Source organism: Lutra lutra, chromosome 15 (genome assembly GCF_902655055.1).
Source record: "Lutra lutra chromosome 15, mLutLut1.2, whole genome shotgun sequence".
Lineage (NCBI taxonomy): Eukaryota > Metazoa > Chordata > Mammalia > Carnivora > Mustelidae > Lutra > Lutra lutra.
In genome coordinates, this window is record NC_062292.1 from 65209367 (window position 1) to 65233098 (window position 23732).

The following is a 23732-nucleotide window of genomic DNA, read 5'->3' on the forward strand; positions in this document are numbered from 1 at the left end:
CTGACTTCGATGCGCTCTGGGGGAGGGGCAGACGCTGGAACTCTGGACCTGCCCCTCAGCACCCCCAAGGGTGTGAGATGGGGCTAGAAGGTGACCTGGGCCCCCCACTCGCACCCAGTCCGTCCCAGCAGCTGCAGCCCCCCCCCCCGCTCCCCACCCCGCACCCCTGCTGCTTTGCTGTCCACTTTCTACTCATCCCTTCCCTCTGGGCCCCGTCTTCAGGCCCTTGGACTTAGTAGCCTCAGCAGCGGGTATCAAATGACCCAGAGTCGGGCCCTCTGTATTTTTAACCCACCAGACGCCTGAAGCTCCTGCCACTGAAACCCGAGTTGCTGGCCCTGCGGCGCTCCCCACCCCCGCTCACCCCCCACGCCCTGGCCCCTGCATCTTCCAGGCCTGATGCAGCAGCTGAATCAGCAGCAGGGAAGGACCCCAGACCAATATAGCCCTGTCCCTAGGGGACCTGCTGCTGGAGAAGGGCGGGCGACAGGTGGGAGAGACCTTGGCGGGAGCCTGGTGCAGGGGCTGAGCGCGGGCTCCACCTTACAGCCGCCTTCTCGGCCGCTCAGCCTCCAGACCCTCCGGGGACCTTTCCTCCTCCCGACCCTGCTGTTCTGGTCCCGCCCCAGCCCTCATTGGGAGTTTGGGTTCTAAGTAGTTACGGGTGTAAGTGCTGGGATCAGACAGACCTTGGGGGACTCATCAGGGAAACAGGGTGGGTGTTCCGAGTCTACTTGCTGTGTGAGTTACTGGACAGTGTGCTTCGGGCACTCGTCACACCGGGCTGTCCCTTAACGCACACGCTTTGTTTTTGGTGACAGTCAACCACTTCCGGCAGGTTTCCTTCACATCTCTCTGCCCTGCATGCTTTGTGCTCAGCCCCCAGAGAGGTGGGACCATGACGACCTCCAGGGCAAAGTGGACCAGCTCACAAAACAACAGCCAGTACAGGGATGAAGAGGAAGGAGGAGCCACCTCTAAGGGTGCAAGGGAGGGGCGGGGGAGGGGGCAAGGGCCCAGGGCTCCTCCTCTTCCTCCCCAGACACAGCCAGGAGCCTGGGCCCCCTCTTCTCAGGCTCCGGAGACCAGACCTTTGGGAATGTCCGTCCCCCTGAGCAGAGCCAGGGGTGAAGGGGCAGGGCGCTTCACCCAAAGTCAAGGCTACGGGATCCAGAATGATGGGATGGGGTGGAGGTGCCGGAGGGCAGGGACCAGCGTCCCATCCCCAGAGGAAAGCTGTGTCCCACATTTGCCACTCACCGTGGGACGCTTCCCAAGTCCTGTTGGACCTTGGGTTCTTCATGGACGACCTAAGGTCTTTCCTAGCACCAAGCTCCACGGTGAGTCCATGCGCCACTCTGGACGGGGGTGCTGCGGTCCCCGCTTGAGTCCAGGGCTCTGCTGCTTCTCACCTCACCCGTGCCTCTCACCCTGCTCCACTGTCCTGTCCTCGCCTTCCCTTGGCTCTTTGGACTTTAAGTCGGGGGCCAGCCCTCAAGGAGCAGCGATGCTTGATTCTGACCCCCTCCCAGCCCCACTCGGTCCCTGAAAGGCCGCCCTGCCTGGCTCCCATGGAGACCTCGGAGACACCGTCACAGTAGTCCCCTCTTTGCAGAAACCAGACGGACACATCCAGCCAGGTGAGGGCCACTGTAAACATTTACTGTCTAGACTGGCTACCGATTCAGCAGGAAAGCGCCTCTCCCACCGCACACAGGCTGCGCTGGCCCTCCACTTCCCCAGTGCCCTCAGTCCAGCCCCAGGACTGCCTGTCTCTTTCCTCCCAGGTAATCCATCCCAGCATCTCTGCCCTGACTCATGCTCTCTCAGATGCACCCAATTCATAACCCCAGCTCCCCCGCCAGCCCTGGGACGGCCCCCGCACGGGAAATTCTTCTTCTGCTGAGTTCAGTAGTAGGTCTCTCTCTCCAGCCACCCTGTGGATGAGAGGAGACCAGAGTGAACTGGGGAAGGTGGAGGGGAGCCCCTAAGGAGGGAGGAAAAGGCATGGGGAGAGAGGGACCTGGCCCCCTGGGAACAAGGTGGGAGGGGAGAGCTGGTCGGAGGCTGGAGATGCCTTGGAGCAAAGAGTGGGGGCCCTCACCGCCAGGATGACTTCGGATGGTGAGTTTTCTAATTTCATCATAGATAAAGATGAGAAGGCTGTAGGGAGTGGCACAGAGCCACCAGGGTAGCCTGTGGGGGACAAGTGTTGGTCAGTAGGGCGGGATCGAAGGGCCAGAGGAGGGCAGGTGCAGAGAACAGCGCGCAGAACCGAGCATCTCATCACCGGCTGGAGGGCTGAGCCCTAGCCCTGGGGAGGTCAGAGCCGGGTGGGGGAGGGAGGAGATGGAGACCCAAGAAGCCAGTGACAACAGAATGTGACAAACTTTGCGTTAGAGGTACCCGCAGTGCTCCTGGCTTCTGCAGTCGCTCAGGGAGACCCCTGTTGCCTTACCGGTCTTCTGGGCCTTGTGCCCCCAAAGGGGAGGGTGGTCTGAGCAGGAGGGGTCTCCCCGGGACTACACCTGTGCGGATATTTCCCTGAGGAATGGACACACTTGTCCATGTTGAGAACATGGAAACGTTTTTCTTCTGGAATCTCTTCTGTCATTAGAGGCCAGGGAGACTCTGGGGAAGAGTCAAATCATAGCCACGTTTGTTCCCTTGGGTGACAGGGAGGTGGCTTAGCCCAGTGGCATCCCTCTGAGCCACGAGGCTCACTGTTTTCCAGTAGCTGCATTAAAATAAGCAAAAAGAAACGGGGGCAATTCATTCTAATACTAGGTTTTTATTTAGCCCAATATATCCAAAGTATCATCGTGTGCACAGGGAACCAAAGTAAACATTATGGAGGAGGTGGTTTACAAGCTTCTTTTCCCCTAAGTCCTTGGGGTCTGGGGAGTATTACACGCTGAGGGCATGTCGCACGTCAGACACTGGATTTTCCAAGGGTCAAGAAAATGTAGTCCAACCCAGCCAGGAAAGTTGTGTTCAGTGGGACAGTCTCTGAGAGTCTATGTCTACATTAGCTAGAGAAGATTACGCACTCCGGATCTCAGTCTCACTAGCCATATTGCAGGAGCTCAGTAGCGAGGGACTGAAGGAGGGTGTTGTGGGAAAGAAGGCAAAAGAAAAATTCAATTTCCATACTGCCTCCAGCCCGCTGACGAGTGACCTGCCTCCTGGGATTCAGCTGCCTTGATGCTCATACCTTGCTAAGGGCCAAAGGCAATCTTAGCCCAACTCCCAGGACCCTGTAAGTCTACTTTAACATAAAGAAATTCCTCTGGAAACTTCCTTTATTTCTACTCTCTCAAGATACACGTTGGCAGTCATCCGCCAAGGATATGACCCGTTGATATACATCTGAGGGGTCTCAGGACTAAGGTTTTATTGGAGGGTGATAAATGACCTTTCCCCTTTTCCTAACAATAGGAAAACGTCCCCTTCAGGGTCCTGGAAACCGTGCCTCCAAAATTCCTTAGAGACTGATGACGCTTCCCTAGCCCCCTCCCAACTTGAAAGTATAGAACCAGGGGTTCCTGGGGGGATCAGTTGTTAAGCGGCTGCCTTTGGCTCAGGTCATGATCCCAGGGTCCTGGGATCGAGCCCTACATTGGGCTCCCTGCTTGGGAGGGAGCCCGCTTCTCCCTCTGCCCTTCCCCCTGCTTGCTCTGTCTCTCTCACTATCTCTCTCACTATGTCAAATAAATATATAATATATATTTAAAAAAAAAAATGAAAGTATACAATCAGCCCCAGAGGAGCTCTTTCTGCCCAAGGGTCCTATTCCCGGGCTTTAAACACAGCTACCTTTTGGCACCAAGGACATCTCAAGGATTCCTTCTTGGCCATCGGCTTTGAACCCTGACGTCTCTCCTGCATCAGGTGGCGGCTGCTGTCTTGGCCAGCGGGGGCCTTGGCCGGGATTCATCCCACGTGCACACACAGTTCCATACCCACGGCCACAAACACATTCAACAGCAACAGCCATGTGTCCCTCTGTGTCCGCGTAGGGCGGGAGGGACTAAAACTGAGGGCATGATGATGGCCTTTGATCTCAAGGAGCTCAGGTGGTCCGGGAAGCGAAGATAGAAAAACAGCAGAAGTGTACTGTTAGGTGACGAGTGCTGTGGTCAGGGTGTGTACAGAATGTTTGGGAGCCCCAGTTAACGCCCCACTGAATCGACAAGGACTTGAATGTTGACATCGCTAGCAACAGGAATCAGGCTCCTATGAACAAAGCTGCCGCAGTGACCCACGCCACCGTGCTGGGTCCTGGGTGCCCTGTACACATTTCTGCACGAAGTTCTCACAACGGTCCACCCGGCGTGTAGGACGCAGGTACGGCTGAGCCTCAGCCGGGTTACACGCTGTCCAGAATAATACACAGCAGAATTGAGATTCAAACCTGGCCTTGTCAGTATCTAAGGGCAGCGCCAGTGTCTGGTATTAAACATTAATTGGGCACCGACAGTATACAAAGCGTTGTGTAAAATGCTATGAGACAGAAAGGTGAGTGAGGTGTGTGAATTTGTAGCAGACAAGCTGGAAGCATACAGTCTGAGTCAGGAATAGGCTGCCTTTGGAGGTGGGGGTGATGGGGGGCATGGTGGTTTTGCTTTTTTCCCTGTAAACATTGTTTTTTAAGATTTATTGATTTATTTTAGAGAGGTAGAGAGAGAGAGTGCGCGCTTGTGTGCATGCAAATGGGGATGGGGGAGGGGTCGAGGGACAGAGGGGAAGCAGCCTCCCCACTGAGCACAGAGCCCAGAGGGGCTTGATCTCAAGACCCTGGGATCATGACCTGAGCCAAAACCAAGAGTCAGATGTTCAACAGACTGAGCCCCCCAGGAGCCCCTCCTCGTAAATTTGTTCACAACAAGGATACACTAATGTAAAAAACAATACAAAACAAAAACAAAAACGTGAGCCTGTTTTGAGGAGAACAGGGTAGCAGACAGTACGACTTTCTGCATGCCACTCACAGACGCACCTTGACGGTGTCTGCATCCGCACAGCACAATTAGCCATGCGTGGATTAGGCTATTTTTATGTTTACTTCCGCTCCAGGCCATTTGTATCCTTGAACAGCTATGCCACCCGGCACTGTCAGAAAGACGCCCTTGTGTTGAGTGCCGGCAAGTCTGCTAAATCTCCATGTCTCGCGGGGTGCCATCACTTGGCATGGGGCCCCCCCATCCCTCCCTAAGTAAGATGCGTTTGTGGGAGCACAGACGGTTCTCCTTACATCACCCAGGGTGGCCCAGTCCATCCCGGCAGCCCCCAGCTGGCGGCTTCCTCTCCCGGGGTCTCCCTGTGCTGGGGACCCCCGCCCCCCTCAAGCCTGTGTCCCTTCCCTCACTCACTTGAGTGGGTACATCCTCAGGGCTGTGTCCGTGCCTGGTGTGTAGGACAGAAAAGCAGCCAGGAAGGTCTCCTCCAGGATCCCGAATATTAGGATCTTGTTTCTGGGAAGAAATGGGGAAGGGCGTGCTGGAGAAGAGGAGGGAGAGGTAGGGGAGCGGCGCCCCCTGCAGTGTGTGGGCAGGAGGGGGTTGGGGCGGGGCGGGGCGCTCACTTCATGCCCTGTTGGAAGACTGAGTTGCGCCGGGTCTTGCAAATGACGAGGTCGGCCCACTGCACGACCACGATGCTGGCAAAGAAGGCCGTGTGGCATGTGAACTCCAGCACCTTCCGCTGCTCGTAGGTCTGGGGGCGGGTGGGCGGAGTAGAGACGGTGCGTGTCAGAAGGGGTCTGGGTCCACCTCCCTGGCTCTCTCCCTCTCTACCCCTCCAAGGCCGAGTCAGGTCTAGGCCCCCACCCTTCCTACCATCTATTCTCAGCACTTGCCGTGTTGGGTTCTGAGTTGTTTCCTTGCTTTCCTGACCCACTGAGAGCCACTCAAGGGCAAGCACCTGTCTCGCTGACCTTGGCGCTGCCCTCCCATGCTTAGTTCGGGGGCTGCAGGTGGACGGCTTTGAAGTGTTCAGCAGGTGAAGAGGAGGGGTGGTGAGAGGAGGAAGCAGACCCGAGAGCTGAGGAAGGAGCTCCTAAGGGGAGGGGGCATGGAGGGCATCCGGCCGCAGAGTCGGGGGGATGCGGGGATGTGAGGGGGTCGGCACCGGCGAGGAGCACTCGCTCCCCGATGGGGTCTTCCTCGAATCCGTACGTGACACACAAGAAACCTAAGTCTAGGGGAAGAGAAGTAGGCTGTCCGGCCGGCGCCGGAGTAGGTCCCGCGGGTCACCGAGGACGTGGGAACACAGAAAGGCGCATCTCCATTAGACCGGAGAAGAAGGCCGTGTTTCAAAGATGAGAGCGGCATGGTTCTGACTGACTGGTAGACTGAGCACAGAATTTGAGGCCCTGGAGGACTGAGTTGACGGCGAGATGCCCCATACGGAGCCTCGAGAACTGTGGCAAGTGGAGGGAGAGATGCTGCCTTGAGTGATTGGAACACAGAGGCTGACGTTGATGAGCCCTGTGCTGCGCCAAGACCCAGTCCCATGGGTCCATTTGTGACGTCCCCGTCACTGCCACCAGCACGGTCAGCCACCTGCACCCCAGCACCCCGTGGCTGCTGGCAGATTTCAGCTCTGATGCCCTGACTCGCCCGCTCCTGTCCTAGGTTCTGGGAATTCAGACATCCGTGTGGATGACCCTTCCAGCACCATGGTCTCCCTCTCCAGGGAGGTGGCCCTCTGCTCCCCACCTGGGCTGCTGGTGCCCATGTCACATCCCAGATCTGTCCTTGCCGAAAGCTGGTTTCTCTGGGATTTCCATTCCAAGCATCCCTCCTCTCTGACCACAGCTTTGACCTCTCCATCCCACCCACTCTGGGGTCTCAATTCCAACACTTCCCAGACTCTGCTCGGACTCGAGTTCCATGGATCCTATAGGTTACATATTTGGTCATTAGCTGTCTCCCCTCCCAACCCCCGCTCCTAGCTAGAGTATAAACTCTGCCAGAGCAATACTTTGACCATGTTTGTTCACTACCATACCCCCCAGTGCCAGAAGAGCATCTGGTACCTAGAAGATGCCTCCTGGATGAGGAAGTGATGATCAGTGGAATTGATGGTGAGACGTTTTTAGAAGGTAGGGAGCTCTCCCTGGTTCTAGCAGTCTATGGAGTCCTTCCTGGTTGGGACTGGGGGGATGGCTCCCTATGAGATTATCTGAAGATTATGGCAGGGGAAGAGGCACAGACCCTGCCTTTATGAACTTTCTTCCTCCGGGCAATTGTTCTCAAACCATTCCGCAATACTTCAAGATGTAAGTATTTGATGTAATTTGGTGCTACTTCAAATTAATTTTAATTACCTTTAATTTATTACAAATAAATATATGTTGAGCTGTGTCATAGCAACAGGGAGATGTTATCAAGATATAAAACTAACAAAGGCTGGACTTGAGGATCGAGGAGATGCTGACAAGGTAATGACTTTGGGCATCATTAGACCCAGGAGTGATCTTGATGGCTGAGAACAATTGACCTCTGACGGCCTCCTGGGGCTTGGCTAGGGGAAGCCAAGTATGTACCAGGAGCGCCTTTCCAACAACCGGATTCTAACCTACTTTTGAGAAACCTACAGTTAGCTTGGTTTGGAGGCATCCAAGAAGATGGATGAAGGTGGAAGGTGCCAGGCAGGAACCAGAGCGGAGCTCCCGAGAAGGCCTTCTAGGGATGCCCCGTGGGACTCGGCACAAGCCGCCAAACCTTTCTAGACTCAGTTTCCTTGTTTACAGAGTGATAACAGACTATGTGTCTCCTATAGACTCTGCGTTCTCTGCAGTCCTACGAGTCTAGCAAAAATTGGTGTCACGTCGCCCACTGTTTTACAAATCGGGACAGGCATGTTCACAGGAAGGAAAAAAACATACTAAAATTCTTGGACACATCCTGTTGGCCAGAGGGCTTCTGTTTGAACCTCATTCATCTTGGGTTTTAGGAAAGACTACTACAGAGGCATCCTTGATGTTGAACAAGTTTAGAGAGGTGAGAAAGGGAGATACAAAGCACGTAGGTTTTTAGACTTGAAGTCATATTATTTGAACTCCCATGGAAGGAGGGAGCGAAACAGAGAGGGAAGACCCAGCACTCACTTCTGAGGTAATGATGCCAAGAACCTGGAAACACAGAAATCAGCCCCCAAGGTTGACATGATGAGGAAGACCTCCAGGTCCAAGGAAGCTGAAAGAACCAGCAGGGTAAGGACAGGTGACAGACGGCAGGAATGAACAGAAATGAAGTCATTGTTTGGAAAGTCTTCCTTTGAAGAGGATTTGCTGATGCAATGGGAATTGAGGTCACGTAGGACTGGAGAGGAGGTGGCGTCAGCTCTGCCTGTCTGGTGCCTGTATTTGCCTCTCTTCCCTGTCCCTTCTTCACCCTTACCGGTCACTGTCTCAGGCGTCACCCCCTCAACTCACCCACTGCTGTCCGTAGCTGTCCTCTAGGTCATTGGAAAACCGGTCCTCCCAGTTCAGGCGGATACCCAGCAGGTCAAGGGGCTTGAAGCCGTTCTCGGCCAGGATCACGAAGTAGGTAAAGAACCCAGCCAGAGCCTGGATCATCCCTGTGAATGACAGTCATGGGACAGAGGGACGTGGTTCAGAGCGGGACCTCAAAAGGCAGACTATGGAAGGTCATGGCCGGGTTCTAGCTGGGCTGATGGGTGTCTGAGCTTTCAGGGCTGAAGACACTTGCCACCAGCGACCTGACCCCTTCACTCTGTGGGACTTGTCTCCAAGCCCCAACATTTGTCTCGGGGCTCTAAACCAGAGTCACCTCTGAGTCACAGAACCTGGAAACTGAAAGGACCCTGGAGAGGATCCTTTTTTCTTTCCACGAGCGCTGGACTCTTCTGCGTCCACTTCCTCTCACGTGCGGACTCCATCAGGTCCTGTCCTCTCCTCGAGTCTCTACCCTGCCCCTGGCCTGTCTTTTCGTTGACACCTGCGTCTGCCAGGCCCGGCCATGGCGATAGTGGACGCCAGCATCTGTCCGCTGCCTGCTGAGCAGTGAACCAAGTCCCTGTGGACCTCGATCCTCACGACAGCTGTGAGCTATCATTCACCTTTCAGAGGTGGGGAAACTGCGGCACAGAAGATTCAGCCCTTGTCCAAGGTCATACAGGCAGACTGGGATTCAAACACAGGTCTGGCTTCTAAATCGGTGCTTTCTCCGTGTGTTTCCTCCTCTACCTCCTCTAGATCTTGGGGCGGTCTCCCCTGTCCGTCCCTCACCGGCTCCCTGGAATACGGCCCTGGCAACTCGGGAGCAAAGACTTCTAGCGGCTCGCCTGTGCCTTTTAAGGCTGCCCCCGGGGAAGTGCTGCCCATAGCCACAGCCTCACCCCTACTGCGCCTTTCTCACGAGCCCGGGCTCCCCCAAACTGGTCATTCGCTCTTCCACAAGCAGGCGTGTGAGTTCCCCCTCTGGCTCACGGTGCCTCTACCAACTTCCAGTACCAGGCACGAGTCCTGCTCCGCCCACCCGCCTCCCCGACTGTCGTCCTGGCCCCTGAGCCCCTGCTCTGTTCCGCTGTCGCACGTTCTGTGCGTGCTCCTCTCTTGACCCTGGGAAAGATGCCATCGGTCTATGTATGTCTGTTCCTTCTCGGCTGGGCTCTCAAGTCAAGGGCACATCAGACAGCAGTGGCTTTGTGTCCCCAGGGCCCAGCACCCAGTTTGCTGTCATGAGAGCATCTCCCTGACGCCCGTGGCCCCAGCAGGTGCGGCCGCCCCCCACCGCCGCAGCCCCTCATGCCTCGGGCCGCACCAATCTGCCCGTAGGCCATGCCGATGAGGCGATTGTTCACCAGGTTGTCAGTCTTCGGATTCCGGGGCGTCCTCTTCATGATGTCACTTTCGGGGGACTCGTAAGCCAAGGAGATGGCCGGGACCTGGAGGACGGAGGGTGGGTGTGACGAGGGGCACAAAGTTCAGAAGGAAACACAGGAGTGACTTGCGCGAGCTCTGTCCCTCCCCCCGGACACAGCCTTCTCCTGCTCCCCGGTTCCCCGGGCGGCACTGCGAGCCGGCTCCCGGTTTGGGCCTCACCATGTCGGTGCCCAGGTCGATGCAGAGGATGGTCACGGTGCCCAGCGGCAGGGGGATGCTGAGGATGATGAAGAGCAGGAAGGGCGTGATCTCGGGGATGTTGCTGGTCAGGGTGTAGGCGATGGACTTCTTCAGGTTGTCGAAGATGAGGCGGCCTGGGGGGAGGAAAGCGCCCCTTCTGTGAACTGTGCCGAGAGGACACCACCCGCACGCCAGCCCCTGGACAGAGAATGCTACAAAGCGGCGTCACAGCCCCTGCAAGGGTCTGGAGGTCCGAGACCTCAACCGGGTCTCGTTCCCAGCTTTGCTCCTGAATTCATGATTCCTCCTTGGAGCCACACTCCTTAGCCCGCCAGGCCTGCGCCTCCTTGTCCTCGGATCAGTGGGGCTAATAGCGCCTGATCCCCGAGAGGGAGGCAGGGCCGGGCCGGGCTGATTCGCAGAGATGTCCGAGAACAGCAGCATAGAGGCCCCTAGAAGTTCAAGGCCGAGGTGGAAAAAGTCCAGACTTGGATTCCAATCCTGTTTTCTGCCCCAACAGCTTGTGACGTGGGGTCCCTCTCGCTCCCCAAGCCTCATTCCTCCTGCCTTGCAAGATGGCTTGCGTCGATCCCTGACGGCCCTTTGAAGAACCATAAGCCCAGCCCCGTTGTCCTTATGTCCTTGTAATACACAGTGCGGTTCCCTGTCTGTCTGTCCTGCCACCAGAAACGAAGGAGCACGAGGGCAGGGATTTGTGTCTTATCTCGCACGTCGCACCCCAGCGTCTAGAATAGAGCCTAGGGACGCGGCTGGTGCTCCGAACATGTGCAGAACCGAGTGGAACCCTACGGAGCGTCGGGATCTCACTAGGTCTCAGAAAAATGGTGCAGCTGTTTCTCTTATGTGGTTTGTCGTAGGTCTCAGTAAGATGGGCGCAGGCAGGAAGCGGGGAGTCCAGGAGGCAGGACTCGGGGGCTGTCCCGCTCGCCGGTGGGTGTGGTGTGCAGAAGTTTCTGGGAAAGGGGGCGCTCGGCACGAGCCCCAGATCGGGCTCCGGCTGACCTCACTGCCTCGGCATCATTCAGGCCACCTGTTCCCAGGGCCCCCGCGATGGTGGTGGACGGAGTCGTCCCAGAGAACAGCTACGTCTCGGAACCTGGGGCAGACCCGCTGGAATGTGCGCGAGGGGACAGAGGACACGCCGTGAGACCAGAGTCCCGGTGAGACCGGGACTTCAGTCTCCTGTGCCTTCGGCCTCATACAGAAAGGCCCCCGAGAGTGACGTTCAACCACGGCCAAGTCTAACTGACGGAATTTTCTCTTACACCGACTGTTCTGTCTGTACAGGACCATGGAGGTGGAATGATAAGCAAAGGGACACCAGCTCCCGCGCAACTGTCATCTGAGTTGATGGGCACCCTGACCCCTCACCCTCCTCCACGCCGGTGACGATGGAGGCAAAGTTGTCGTCCAGCAGGATCATGTCGGCGGCCTGCTTGGACACGTCGGAGCCCGTGATGCCCATGGCGATGCCGATGTCCGCCTTCTTCAGCGCGGGGGAGTCGTTCACGCCGTCCCCGGTCACTGCCACGATGGCCCCCTGCACGAGGCCCAGAACGAGAGATGTTATCCCTGAGCTGGAGCGAGACAAGTCCCAGAGGTCACTCTAGTGATTCCATCATCCCTTGTTTCTCGGCCCTTCTGTCTCCTGCTCCTCCCGAGATGAGAAAACTCTCAGGGCCCCCAAAGGACGCCCATCTCGGGACAGGTTGCTCCTTGGAATCCCCCAACCAGCCTGAGGAGGTTGGGGGCAGGGCTGGGCCAGGCGCCCCAGGGCGCCCCGTCCCGCTCACCTGCCGCTGGCAGCCCTCCACGATGATGAGCTTCTGCTGCGGCGATGTCCGCGCGAACACGATCTCCGTGTGGTCCTTGAGGACCTGGTCCAGCTGCTGCGACGTCATGTCCTTCAGTTCGGAGCCGTGCACCACGATGGCCTTGGCTTCCCTGAGGGAAGGAGTTCAAAAGCCAGTGCAGAGTGCTCAGAGGAGTCCTTGTGCTTCGGTCCAGCCTCCGCCGTGACCGCCTGTTTCTGCTTTTGTCCGGCTCCTCACTTGTCCCCAGTGGCCCACTGTCCCCGGACAGACACGCTGCACCCCTCCCCAGTGGCCCACTGTCCCCGGACAGACACGCTGCACCCCTCCCTGCTTCCCACCTGCTCCTCCCTTGGCTTTGCACCCTTCCGTCTACTTCCTCTGAAAACCCACCGACGTAGTCACTTGGTCCTTTTCCTATTATGTCTTATTTTGCACTGAATAAACCCTACACATCCTACCGACTGCAGGAACCTCCAGGAACTGTTGGGAATGGGGTTGGCATGGAGTGGCTGAGGATAGGGGGCAGACACGGCGGATCTGAGTTCTCTAGGGGCCCCACCTGGAGTTGATCTGGCTGACAGGGACCTGGAGCCGGGCCGCCATGTCCTCCACGGTCTCGTTGCCTTCTGATATGATGCCCACACCTTTGGCAATGGCCTTGGCTGTGATGGGGTGGTCTCCGGTCACCATGATCACCTGGGTCAGGAGGGGAAGGTGGGGAGCTGAGTCATCTTCAGGGGGGTCCTGAACTCTTAGCCTTTCTCTCCAGGACCTAACAGATCACCGCCTTCATGCCAAGGGGCCATTCATAGTTCATCCCCAAGGACTTCTACTGTGGTGGCTTCGCCCCCTGGGACTGGGTCGGGACCACCAGACCATAACACACAGAACAGTTCGGGTTCTAGGTTTCCCAGGCATAAACTGGGGATTTGGGTATATTACTATATTCGGAATTTCACTGAATCGTTCCAGGGCTATCCCGTTTCTTTAAGCTGAAAAGACAAATACCTACACGTAAAACACATGGTAATAAAGAGGCATTTGGGATAGCCCGTCTGCCTGCCAAAGCATCCCCCAGGCCCAGGCGCGCTCTGACCCTCTTCGTCTCGCTTCCCCGGGATCTCCCCTGGGTTCCAGCCCTTTTGCAGATGTCCGGACCAGCCCCAGCCCTGGCTCCCCAAAGCTCAGGGGCCTGGCTCCAGGCTGTGCTGGCACTCTGTTCTCTCTGTCAGCCCTCCTCCTGCTCCGCGTGGGGCGGGCTTGTCTCTGTCCACCGGTGGAGCGCTCGGCCAGAATGGGCCTGGTCCAGGCTGCCTGTGAAGCTTTGCTCTGTTGTAGAGCCTGGCTGTAGCCCGTGGTCCACAAACCGCCGTCAGAGGCAAGAATGAATGAGTGCTTCTCCAGAATCACTCCCGAGGCCCTCAGGGAGCACGGCCTTCCCGGCTCTGATGGAGGGAAAGGCAGCTGTGTGGCTGCGACTGAATTGTCCTGGGAAAGTTCTGGAAAGGTCCATCTGTTTGCTTTCAGAGCATGGAAACAAGCCTGTAGGGAGTTTTTCCCAGAGCCCATCTCACTGTGAGCTGGCTTGAGAGCAGCGGGACTCCAGGCCAGGCTTGCTGAAGGGAGGTGGTGACGCGGACGTCCGTGTGGCCCCAGGCATGCCGGACAGGCAGCTGTACCCTCACTATAGACGGCGAGTGTCCGGATCTCACCAACGCGGCCTCATGAGGTGACTGCATGTGAGCTTCCGACATTCGCGATGAGATGCCCTTCAGGCTCCCCGTGCCCTGAGAGCCTCCCAGGGGCTTCTCCATGGTGACTGGGGACCTGGGGCAGGTGCGCTGTCCTCCCGGCCTCCCCGCACCGCACCTGCCCCATCTGACCACTCGAAGGGACTGTTCCGTACTAGTTTCCAGCAGGTCCACCTCCAGGCCAGGCTGGAGAAAGAAAAACACCAGGTTGGTCTCCCCAAGACTGAGTTCTCAGGACACAAGTCCTGCTGAGAATGGTTCCCTTTGAGGTAAAGGACATTTCACGGTTTCTGGGACCTGTCAGGGACTTAAGGGACGTCCTCTCCAGCTTGTGGGAGCTGACTGTGGCTCTGCTGTTCCCACGTAGTCTTACAAGCTGCCCTCTGGTCCCCTTGTCCCTTCTTTGTCCACATCAGGCCCGTCTGAGAGGCAGAGTCTGGTATTGGTGACACGGCTGTAGGCCTGGTGGCCTGCCTGCCGTCCTTGGAGGAGGCCAGGTTCACTGTGAGGCCAAGACACCTTCACGGTGCCGACAGCCTCAGTGAGCGGCAAATATAAGGGATACTTTTATTCATTTTTAAATTACACTTATTCCAAGGGTCCGAGCATGTGGCCCTACGTGGGAAGCCCTGGCCCTGCCATCATGTCCTTGTAAGACTTTGCTGTCCTGTGACCCCAGAGCTCTCGACTTGGCTCTGCACCAAGGCCATTTTGGAACCAGCCCTGGGACGGTCTACCCTGTGTGACAACCCGCCGTAGGTCTATTACATTTGTCCTCCTCTAGGGACGGCATCGTGTGTCCGTCTTACACGCCCCTACAGGGAAAGGGGGCCGATTCAGAATTTCTCACCGAGTATGCCCAAGTTGTGCCCGCTTCGGGTCCAGGAGAAGTGAGAAGCGGTAACATGAACTGTAAACCTGTGCTCAGGACACGGACTGGCCCAGACAGCCCCAGGGCCTCCTGTTTCAGCGGCGGGCCTCCGGCTCGCTGGCCGCGGGGACGACACTCAGGCTAGATCAGCCCTTGGCCCCGTTCAGGTCTCCCTGCCTCGGCTGCCTTTGCAAGTCTCTTCATCTTGCTCTAAGAGACCCACAGATCCCCAGAGGACATGCATTTCATACCCCCAGTGTGATTCCCCGTTCCAACGGCCACCTCAAGGCTCAGAGAACCCGGGTGGGCCTTTCCCCAGCTGGCGCCCACGTGGCGGCCGGGGGAGGTCGGGACATGGGCTGCTCTGCTCCAGCGAACCGGCCGCCCCAACAGCGCGTGGTGGTTAGAGACCCCACTCCAAACGGCTCCTACATCCGTCCCTCGGTTCTCACTCCAGCGACCAGTCATTGAACTTTGCATGGCCCAGCGGCCCCCAGGCAAACCAGCTCTAACCGACAGCCCCTCTTTCTCCCTAAATACCTCCAGCGCCCCCCACCCCCCCACCTGCTCTCGAGACCCCGGGTCTGAGATCCAGAATATCAGGCCGAAGCAGGAAAGGTGTCAGTCTCTGACCTGGGAGGACGTAGGGGAGTCTTAGAATGTGACCTGGAACTGGGCTGCAGAACGTCTCAGAACTAGAGGAATTCTGTGAAGTCTGAGCCCTCCTCCCCTCCCGGCCAAGTTAGGGTTCTCACCCCTGGGCGTGTGTTCTGCAGCTGTGTTTCACTCCCAGACTGATTGTTTCGGTTTCTAGCTTTTACTCCTGGACCCGTACCTGTAAGTGCAGCTGTTCATCCCGAGGCAGGTGCCCTGAGGGCCCGGCTGTCCACGGCTCAGCCTCTCTGGCACCCACTCCAGCCCCCAGACCCCTCCCAGCAGCACCTTTCCCCGACACTTCTAGCCCTTTGCTACTCCTGCTGTGGCCTGCAGACCAGCAGCGGGGCGTCACCTGGGAGCTGGTTACAAACGCAAGATCTCAGGGTGTCTTAGACCTGCAGAATCGAGATTTTGTCTTGCGACAAAAACCCTATATGAGTCACATGCGCAACCCTAGGACACCGATTCTCAAACTTACCTGCCTAGTGACATCTCTAAGAAAGTTTTATGAGACGGGGCGCCTGGGTGGCTCAGTTGGTTAAGTGTCTCTGCCTTCGGCTCAGGTCATGATCTCCACATCGGGCTCCCTGCTCAGCGGGGAGTCTGTTTCTCCCTCTCCCTCTGCTGCTCCCCCTGCTTGTGCTCTCTCTCTCTCAAATGAATAATCAATACATAAAAATCTTTTAAAAAAAGCTTGAAGCATGCAGATGCCTGCCCTGAGAATTTCCTATTTAATGGGTCTGCGATATGGGCTAAGCATCAGATGTTTTTTTAAGTTTAATTAATTAATTAAAGTAATCTCTACGCCCAATGTGGGCCTTGAACTCACAACTCTGAGATCAAGAGTCATACGCCCTACCGAGGGAGCCTCTGGGTTGGGGGGAAGGGCTAGGCATCAGATTTTAAAGGACCCCTGGTGATCTTAATGTTCGAGGCAAGACAGGATTCTGACTACAGAAGAAACTCACTATTTCCTATTAGGTTCTCTGTTACGACAAAGAATCATAAGCTCAAGGAAACAGACATCAATTCTGTTAAACCAAGATTACGAAGAACCTATTCTAGGCGAGGCTCCGGGTTGTGACAGGTTGGGGGACTTCAGGGACGTGGGACACGGGACGTGGTCAGGAGTTTACCTTAATCCCTGCACTACGACACTTGCCCACAGCGTCAGGCACTGCAGCGCGGGGAGGGTCAATCATGGATATGAGCCCCACAAAACAAAGGTTATCCATGGGAAAATTGATTTCATCTGTATTAAACTTGAATCCCTTGGAGAAGGTGCTAGGCAGAGTCAAGAAGCAGAACCCTGGGGAGAGACAGAGGGACCAGTAGTCATTCAGCAGAGCCTGCATCCCTGTCTCGCTCACCCCAGCATTTTCGATATTTCACCCCACAAGTAACCATTTGGATGTTATCTTGCACAGCCCCTTACCCAGCACACGTTCCCCCAGGCCTCCTAGTTCCAGGTAGGTGTTCTGGAAGTCTCTCCTCATCTCGTCGTCCATGGGGTACTCCACCCCCTTCCGAAGGTAAGAAGAGCAAAACTCTAAGATCCTCTCCGGGGCCCCCTTCATCATCAGCACGTGGGGCTGGATGCTGTCGTCCTGCAGGTGGATGGACACCTGGGGGCGAGAGAGGGAGACTCCTTGCAGCAGGAGGGGGAGCAAGGGTTAGGGCAGAAAAGCAGGGGCAAAGTTTCTGAGGGTACAACACTAGGCTCCTCGGTCCACATGCCCCTCCCTGTTTCCTTTGTGCCCTAACTCCAGTGCAGCGCCCTTGCTCCGGTCAAGTCCAACTCAGGGTCGAGCCCAGCCCTCCTCGTGCCCGGGGATCCAACGCGCTGTTATTTGCACACAGATCTCTGCTATTTCCGCCGGAGCTCAGGGCACAAGCAGGGTTCTCACTTCTGGAAGGCACAAGTGTGGTCCCAGCAGAGGCAGCAGGGGAGACAGGGGAGAGAACGTGGGGACCACAGGCCTGCGTCCCCCCAGCCGGGATGCTTTGTGATCTCAGGTCAATCCACTGAACCTCTCAAAACCTTCATCCTTTGATACGATGCAAAAGATTCTGTGCTGCTGACTTCACTGGGTTTTTATGAGACACAGTACAGTCAAAAACCCACAAAGAGCTTTGGGCTCCGCCAAACCTAACTGCTAACATAGCTCGCTGTCAACCCAAAACCTTGCCAATAACATCAATAGTCACTTAACACATATTCTGTATGTACTAGGTATTACAGGCTGTGTTCTCAGAGCAAAGTGAGCTTGAGAAAAGAAAATGTTAGGAAAATCACCAGGAAGAGAAAGTTCACGGACAGTACCGTAACTGTGCTTATTGAGAAACGTTCGTGTTTGAGTGAGAAACATCCGTGCCGTTTGGGGGTCAGATATCTGTAAAAAAGTACTTTGAAAACCACAAAGCACAATCCAGAAATAGGCTCATCATCGTCAACCCTCTGCCACTCTCCCAGCGACGTGAGAAGTCCCAGGGGCTCGTGGTGGGGTTGGGGTTGGGGCTGGGGTTGGCGTGGTGGGCTGGGAGCAGGGAAGGCCAGATTCACAGTGAATCAGAGACCACCACAGGCCAGGAGGAGAGAGGAATGAGATGCATTTCGGTTTTGCATTTTCCCTTGATCTCTGATCTGTGAGCAGGAACTGTGATGGAGTTCTTCTTCCCAGCCAGGAGCTTCTCGGTATGAAGGCCGTTGGGTCAGCAAACCGGCTTCTTGAAAGGACGGGGCGGGTGGGGGGCAGAGAGGGACGGACCACACCGCCCCAGAGGATAACCAAGGTGGGAAGCCTGTGGGTAAACTGCTGTTAAAGCCGTCCCATTAAAAACCGTCAAATATTTCCTGTAATTCTGTTATATTCAAAATATGCCTAAGCAGCTAAGAGGGAAAATCTTAACTTGTTTAACCAGAAAGCTGTTAAGAGGTTTAAAAAGCTTGATTTCCTGAGTGCGTAATACGTATTTGTTCCCAATTTACTGGGGATTATTGGAGGAGGCAGCAAGACTTACGTATAAGCCAGTAACTTGGTCACAAAAAAATCAGACCTTGATAGAAATTACAGATAAAAAGATGGGAGAAGTCTGGGACTATCAGAACAGAGACCCTGCCTTTCATTTCAATCTGAGAGTGAGGAAGACACGGAGCCTGCAGGTGACACAGGGCTGGGATGGCCTGGCAGAGTGGGGGGGCTCCGCTGCCCTCGCTGCCCTCAGAGCCCACCCTCGATGGCAGTGCCCAGCTGGGTGAGCTCGGCCAGCTGGGCACTGCCATCGAGGGTGGGCTCTGAGGGCAGCGGAGTCCCCCCACTCCGCCTGGGGACAGAGCTTCACAAAGGTGCTGGGGCCCCGCCCCGTCACCCAGCTGCTAGAATCACAGGCGTGGGATACAGTCAGGTCTTCCGGGGAGCGCCCTGCAAACCCAGCCTTGTTCCACAGGAGCAAACCTTGCAGGAGCCCCAGAGACGCCACCACGGCTGCACTGCAAGGCTGCAGGAAGCTCTACTGCGACTGTCACCAACCAGCCTGTCCTACCCACAGGACACTTCCTGCTGGCTCTCTCCACTGGGGATGGAGCCCCACGCTCGGCCGGGGATCGGGGATCGAATGTCTCTTCCTTTACACCTGTTCCTCCCTTTACCTGCTGGTCCCTTTCTCCTGAGCTGAGCCTTCCTTTTGATGGGGACACCGGGTCTCCACTGTCTCTATCCTACTGTTCAGAGGGGAGGCCCAAGGCGAAGGCAAAGCTCCCACTTCCCCAAACTGGGAGCCCGCCTCTGCCCCCATTCTACCTGCATGGGCTCCGTACCTGGTACTTGTTGGTGGAATTAAAGGGGATCTCGGCCACTTTGGGGTTTTTCTCTCTCATCTCCTTCACAGAGCTGTACGACTGCTCGATGAACTTGAGGAGGGCTGACTCGGAGGCGTCCCCTGTCGTCTCCCACTGCCAGGACGGGGTTTGCACGGTGAGCGCGAGGAGTACCGCACAGGGTGAGGGGTGCGATGGGGAGGACCTGGGGACAATACCTGAGCGCCAGGATAGAGATTTCTGGGGGAGAGGGCGGGGCACACCCGGACCCCGAGGCGTCGGCTGCCCCCACGGCATCGGCTGCCCCCACAGGCCTGATACCTTAGCAATGGGAAGGTTCTCCTGGTGAGCCTTAAAGTCGGCTCGGTTGCAGAGGCCGGCGATCCGGGCCAGGATGAACCAGGTCACAGAGCTCTTGGTGAATGTTTTCCCTAGGGAAAAGCAGCGGCTGGTGAGCAGGGTGGGGGGCGGGGAGTGTGAAGCCGGTGACTTCCTCGCCTCCTGCTCGACAGGACATCCCTCGTCCGTGCTCAGGACCCAGTTGTCCTCTGTGTCCGCGCTCCCTCGGCCCCCACGCCACCCCCGGCCCCTCCACGGCTGGCCGCCCCACACCGCTCGAGTCACCGGTCTGGTCCTCCCTGGTGTCGGCCTTGTATATGGTCTTGTCGAACCACAGGTGGGCGACGGTCATGCGGTTCTGGGTGAGGGTGCCCGTCTTGTCGGAGCAGATGGTGGATGTGGAGCCGAGCGTCTCCACGGCCTCCAGGTTCTTCACCAGGCAGTTCTTATGCGCCATGCGCTTGGCTGTCAGGGTCAGACACACCTGGGGCCACAAAGAGGGCTGAGAATTAGCGGAGACGAGGAGGCCAGCTGCTCACACCAGTTTGCGTTCTGGAAATCTGGTCATTTGTATCGCTTTTGTAATTTTTGGTACTTCTTTCCCTTTTGTTTCCACCCATTTCGCAATTCCACCTGAGGCCACGGTAAAGAAAACCAGGAGAGTGACTGTGCTCGTGCTTTACCGCAGAGCTCGGAGAAGAAAACAGGAGAATCCTGAAGCTGAGAAGGAATATTGCAACACTGGAAAGGACTTGAGAGATCGTTTATAAACTGGGACATTTTTGTTGACATTAATTATATGGACCATAAATTCAGTGAAGGTCAGGTGTGTGTAGCAGGTTTGTTTTAAAAACTAATCAGTTCTTGGGCTATGGTTATATCAATACAGAAATCCAATTGTGGGGTTATGATTTATTTACATACTATCACTAGTCCCGAGGTTTTGGTGCTAACCAACTGCGCCCTGAGTAGTGTTCTCATTTCTGTTTTATCTCGTACTGTAGTATCTCATTATCCATTTCTATTTGTACTGATGAATGGGAGCACCCCCCCCAACAAGTGGTCAGTAAGCTAAGGGCGTGAAGACCATTTTCCTGTGAAGAGTGGCGAGAGGAAAGGGGGTGATTTCACCTCCCACCAGAGTTTGAGGACACATGATGGCTCCCATCAGTCAAACGCGTAATTTGTGGAAGAGAGAAAAATGACTTGTTTTGTGTCTCTTCAGATGGGAAAACTGGGACCCAACAGGAAGTCATAATTCTGCTCAACACGATGAAATCCAGCTAGAGCAAGCCCGTGGCAAAATGAGCAGAGACTGAAAGGGGAGGCGCTCCCAGGACTAGAAACACTCATCATCTCCCATGGATTGTATGTAAGATATTCAAGTTTGGTGAAAGGTTGGATTTCTATGGGCTTTGAAGTCCTTTCCAATAAGATTCTATAATTCTGAGTTAATCTTCCTCTAGAAACTGATGATTAATCAAACTGACACCTGGAGATATTCAGTGATTTGACCAAGTTCACTGTACAGCCCAGATTGGAACTCACTGCTGGTGACTCAGAATCTAAATGCTTCCTGTATCACAACTCCTGGAGAAGAAAGAGAAGGCACTAGAAAATATGGGTGGGGGGAGGTCAGTGTCCTGTGGGCGCTAAGCGGTGGACACGTGTGCGCACATCAGGAGTCCTCTGCACTAGAAAGATCCAACAGCAGAAGAGATACATGGTTTCATCCCTTGGGGTGGCGTGTCTGCCCAGAGGCCCCCCTCCACCTAAGCTACTCACCGTGACGGTGGCCAGCAGCCCCTCGGGCACATTGGCCACAATGATGCCAATGAGAAAGATGACAGCCTCCAGCCAGCCATAGCCCAAGATAATTGAGAGCCCGAAGAAAGTGACACCAAGGAAGACGGCCACCCCTGTGATCAGATGGATGAAATGTTCGATCTCCATGGCGATGGGGGTCTTGCCGACCACCAGGCCTGACGTCAGAGAGGCGATGCGGCCCATCACCGTGGAGTCTCCCGTCGCGATCACAATGCCCCGAGCCGTTCCTGTGGAACGAGGGGGAGGTCTGAGGCGGGGGGCGCTGCAGGCTTGTTTCTACGAGGAGAGCCACTGTCCGTGGTCCAGGCAAGGTGGACACTTAAGACCCTCCGAGAGCTTCTAGTATTCTATCGCCCCATATTTAGTTTACACAAGTGAGGTTCTCCCCGTCTGAAAAATCTCTGAGATTTCACAGTTCTCCGATTTTATCGACTCATGGCCTTCCCCGTCAAGGTCTTGATCACCCTTCATCTAAATGTCTTCTATTGTCTGTACGTTTCTTATTTTGTCCTGAATGGACAAAATGCAGCTGAATGGTTTCTAGATCCCCAGGAATCAGGGTCTCCTTCTGCTAGAGTCCTCCCTCCCAGCATCTGGTTCTCCCCTGTCCCAGAGGTTCTCAGCTTCTCAAGGGACACTAGGCGATGCCTGGAGGTCTCTCTGCGGTCACAGCTGGGGTGGGAGGGGCTGCTCCTGGCAGCGGGCGGGTAGAGGGCAGGGGTGTAGCTCCACATCCTGCAAATGACGGGAGCGCCCCCTTACACCCCCTCCAGGGGAGAATTATCCTGCCCTAACTGGTGACAGTAGGGAGGCTGGGGAGCCGTTCTGGCTGGAGCCCCTCCCCGCTCCGCCTGCTGGAACCAGCCTGACCCCTGCCGGGGAGCAGACGCCATAACAGCTGGGCTTCGGGGCCTCTCCCTCGGCCAATGCCCCCCTGCCCTGAGTCAGAAGGGGGACCTGGACATCATGTCTGGCTTTACCTGCACGGGATGCTGGCCCCTCACCTACGTGGCTTGAAACAAGGTTCTTGGCTCAAAACCATTTTTCCTGCTTTATCAAAATAATGGCTGAAATTCCTACCCTTCCAAGGCACGGTCTGAATCACCCAGAAAAGTGACGTATCCTAGAAATATCACTTATGTTAGAAGCAGAAGGGCTCTGGCTGGAAGTTCAGCTTTTCAGCGAGGCCCCTGGGAGCCCTGGGGCTCCGTGCACGCCCGACCCTCAGGCTGCCTCGGCTCTGAGAAGGGGATGGAGGCATGGAGGAAGCAGGGGGACAGTAAAGGTTATTCAGGGAGCCTAGAGCGGGAATGGGCACATCGTAGGCACGCCAGTGTTGGCTTCTTTCTTTTCTTCACATGTGGGACTGGGTTGGGGGTTTCTACTCTGACAGCACCCACAAACGCTGTTTCCGGGGTGGCCTCCTGCTGTGGGAGTCTGAGAGCGGGGTCCCGCCCAGATGGCCACGAGGGGCAGGTGGGGTTCTGGGGAGGAGCGGCCTCGCTGCGAGGCCCTCTGCAGATGGGCTCCCCACCTGCTGCCCGCCGGAGGGCTGCCCTCCGGAGGCGTTCATGGAGGCTTGGCGAAGACACTACGGTAACCGAGAGGTGCTGAGAGGGTTTGGGGTTTGGGGCGGGGCTGGACTATGCCACTACCTGGGTCTATTTTGTGCCAAGGTTTGGTCTAGTTCTTCCTTTTTACTCCTTCATGGGTTTCCCTATGCGCAGAGAGGCAGGATCTAGTATCGAATCCCACGTGTCTGGAGACAGGATGGGTGGGTGTCAGCCCGGGGAAAATCAAGGCCACGGGCAGGCCTCCCATACCCCAGGCCAGACTGATGCCTCCGTGCTCCTGTATATGGCCAGGGAGACAGGTCCGGCCCCATGGAGATGCATGAGAACACAAAGACAGACGACATCTGTATCCGCAGCCCCATCGGCCATGAAAGTAGGAGGTGAGGGTCTGGGAGAAAGATTAGAGGTGGCTCCTCATTTGCAAAGTGCACAGACGTTTCCCGGTTCAGAGTCAGGAGCTCTTCGACCTGGCTCCATGCCCTCGCCACATCTCATGTCCTTCTGGTCTTCGACTAAGGCCCCCTCCATCCCGGCCAGACCCTTATTTCTGGAGAGGGATGTCACCACCCACTTTCCTCCCCTTACCTGAATACACTTTGCTGACCAAAAACCTGCTTAAGAAGGACAAATGTGAGCAAAACTTTCCCCTAAAATTTAATAATGCAAATCTAGTGTTTTTGAAGGAAGCTTGCTAACCTGCCTCTTTCTGTCTGATCAAAATTAAAAAATTTTTTTTTCAATATATATTTTATTTTCTGGTTCGATTCTTCTTCAGCTTTATTTTATTTTAAAGTATTTTTAAAAAAATCTTTTAAGATATTTTTTAACTTAAATAAATAACTTCATGACCGGAGGGCTCACAGACCAGATAAGGGTCTGTGGAAGGAGCACAGGCTTTGGGGGACGGACTCGCACCAGAATCCTTGAGTCTCCTCTCTCCTGCTGACTTGTGCTCTTGGATACTGCCT

The 23732-nt window shown here is 55.8% G+C and overlaps 1 protein-coding gene and 1 long non-coding RNA gene across 7 annotated transcripts in view; one reads left to right on the forward strand and one right to left on the reverse strand.

Moving 5' to 3' along the window:
• Window positions 1-334: 334 nt before the first annotated feature.
• On the forward strand, window positions 335-23508 carry LOC125086263 (uncharacterized). 5 transcript variants are annotated; one of them, XR_007123130.1, is made up of 3 exons: window positions 335-1340; window positions 1672-2124; window positions 19096-23508. It is a non-coding gene; the product is annotated as an uncharacterized LOC125086263 (long non-coding RNA). The 5 variants fall into 5 exon arrangements; XR_007123131.1 differs by having other exon boundaries at window positions 1672-1787; XR_007123129.1 differs by lacking the exon at window positions 1672-2124.
• Window positions 1825-23732, reverse strand: part of LOC125086256 (sodium/potassium-transporting ATPase subunit alpha-4) — a 28040-nt gene continuing 6132 nt past the window's right edge. The window contains exons 7-22 of one of the 2 annotated variants that reach the window (XM_047705460.1): window positions 21149-21417; window positions 19649-19847; window positions 19346-19455; window positions 19025-19159; window positions 16643-16832; window positions 16344-16516; window positions 12488-12624; window positions 11908-12058; window positions 11486-11654; window positions 10073-10227; window positions 9792-9915; window positions 8441-8586; window positions 5585-5715; window positions 5373-5474; window positions 2105-2196; window positions 1825-1937 (exon numbers count right to left, since the gene is read on the reverse strand). In XM_047705460.1, coding sequence (XP_047561416.1) covers window positions 1909-1937; window positions 2105-2196; window positions 5373-5474; window positions 5585-5715; window positions 8441-8586; window positions 9792-9915; window positions 10073-10227; window positions 11486-11654; window positions 11908-12058; window positions 12488-12624; window positions 16344-16516; window positions 16643-16832; window positions 19025-19159; window positions 19346-19455; window positions 19649-19847; window positions 21149-21417 — 2312 coding nt within the window. In that variant the 3' untranslated portion in view covers window positions 1825-1908. Of the gene's footprint in view, window positions 1938-2104; window positions 2197-5372; window positions 5475-5584; window positions 5716-8440; window positions 8587-9791; window positions 9916-10072; window positions 10228-11485; window positions 11655-11907; window positions 12059-12487; window positions 12625-16343; window positions 16517-16642; window positions 16833-19024; window positions 19456-19648; window positions 19848-21148; window positions 21418-23732 lie in introns of both variants that reach the window. The other variant, XM_047705459.1, reaches the window with a different exon arrangement.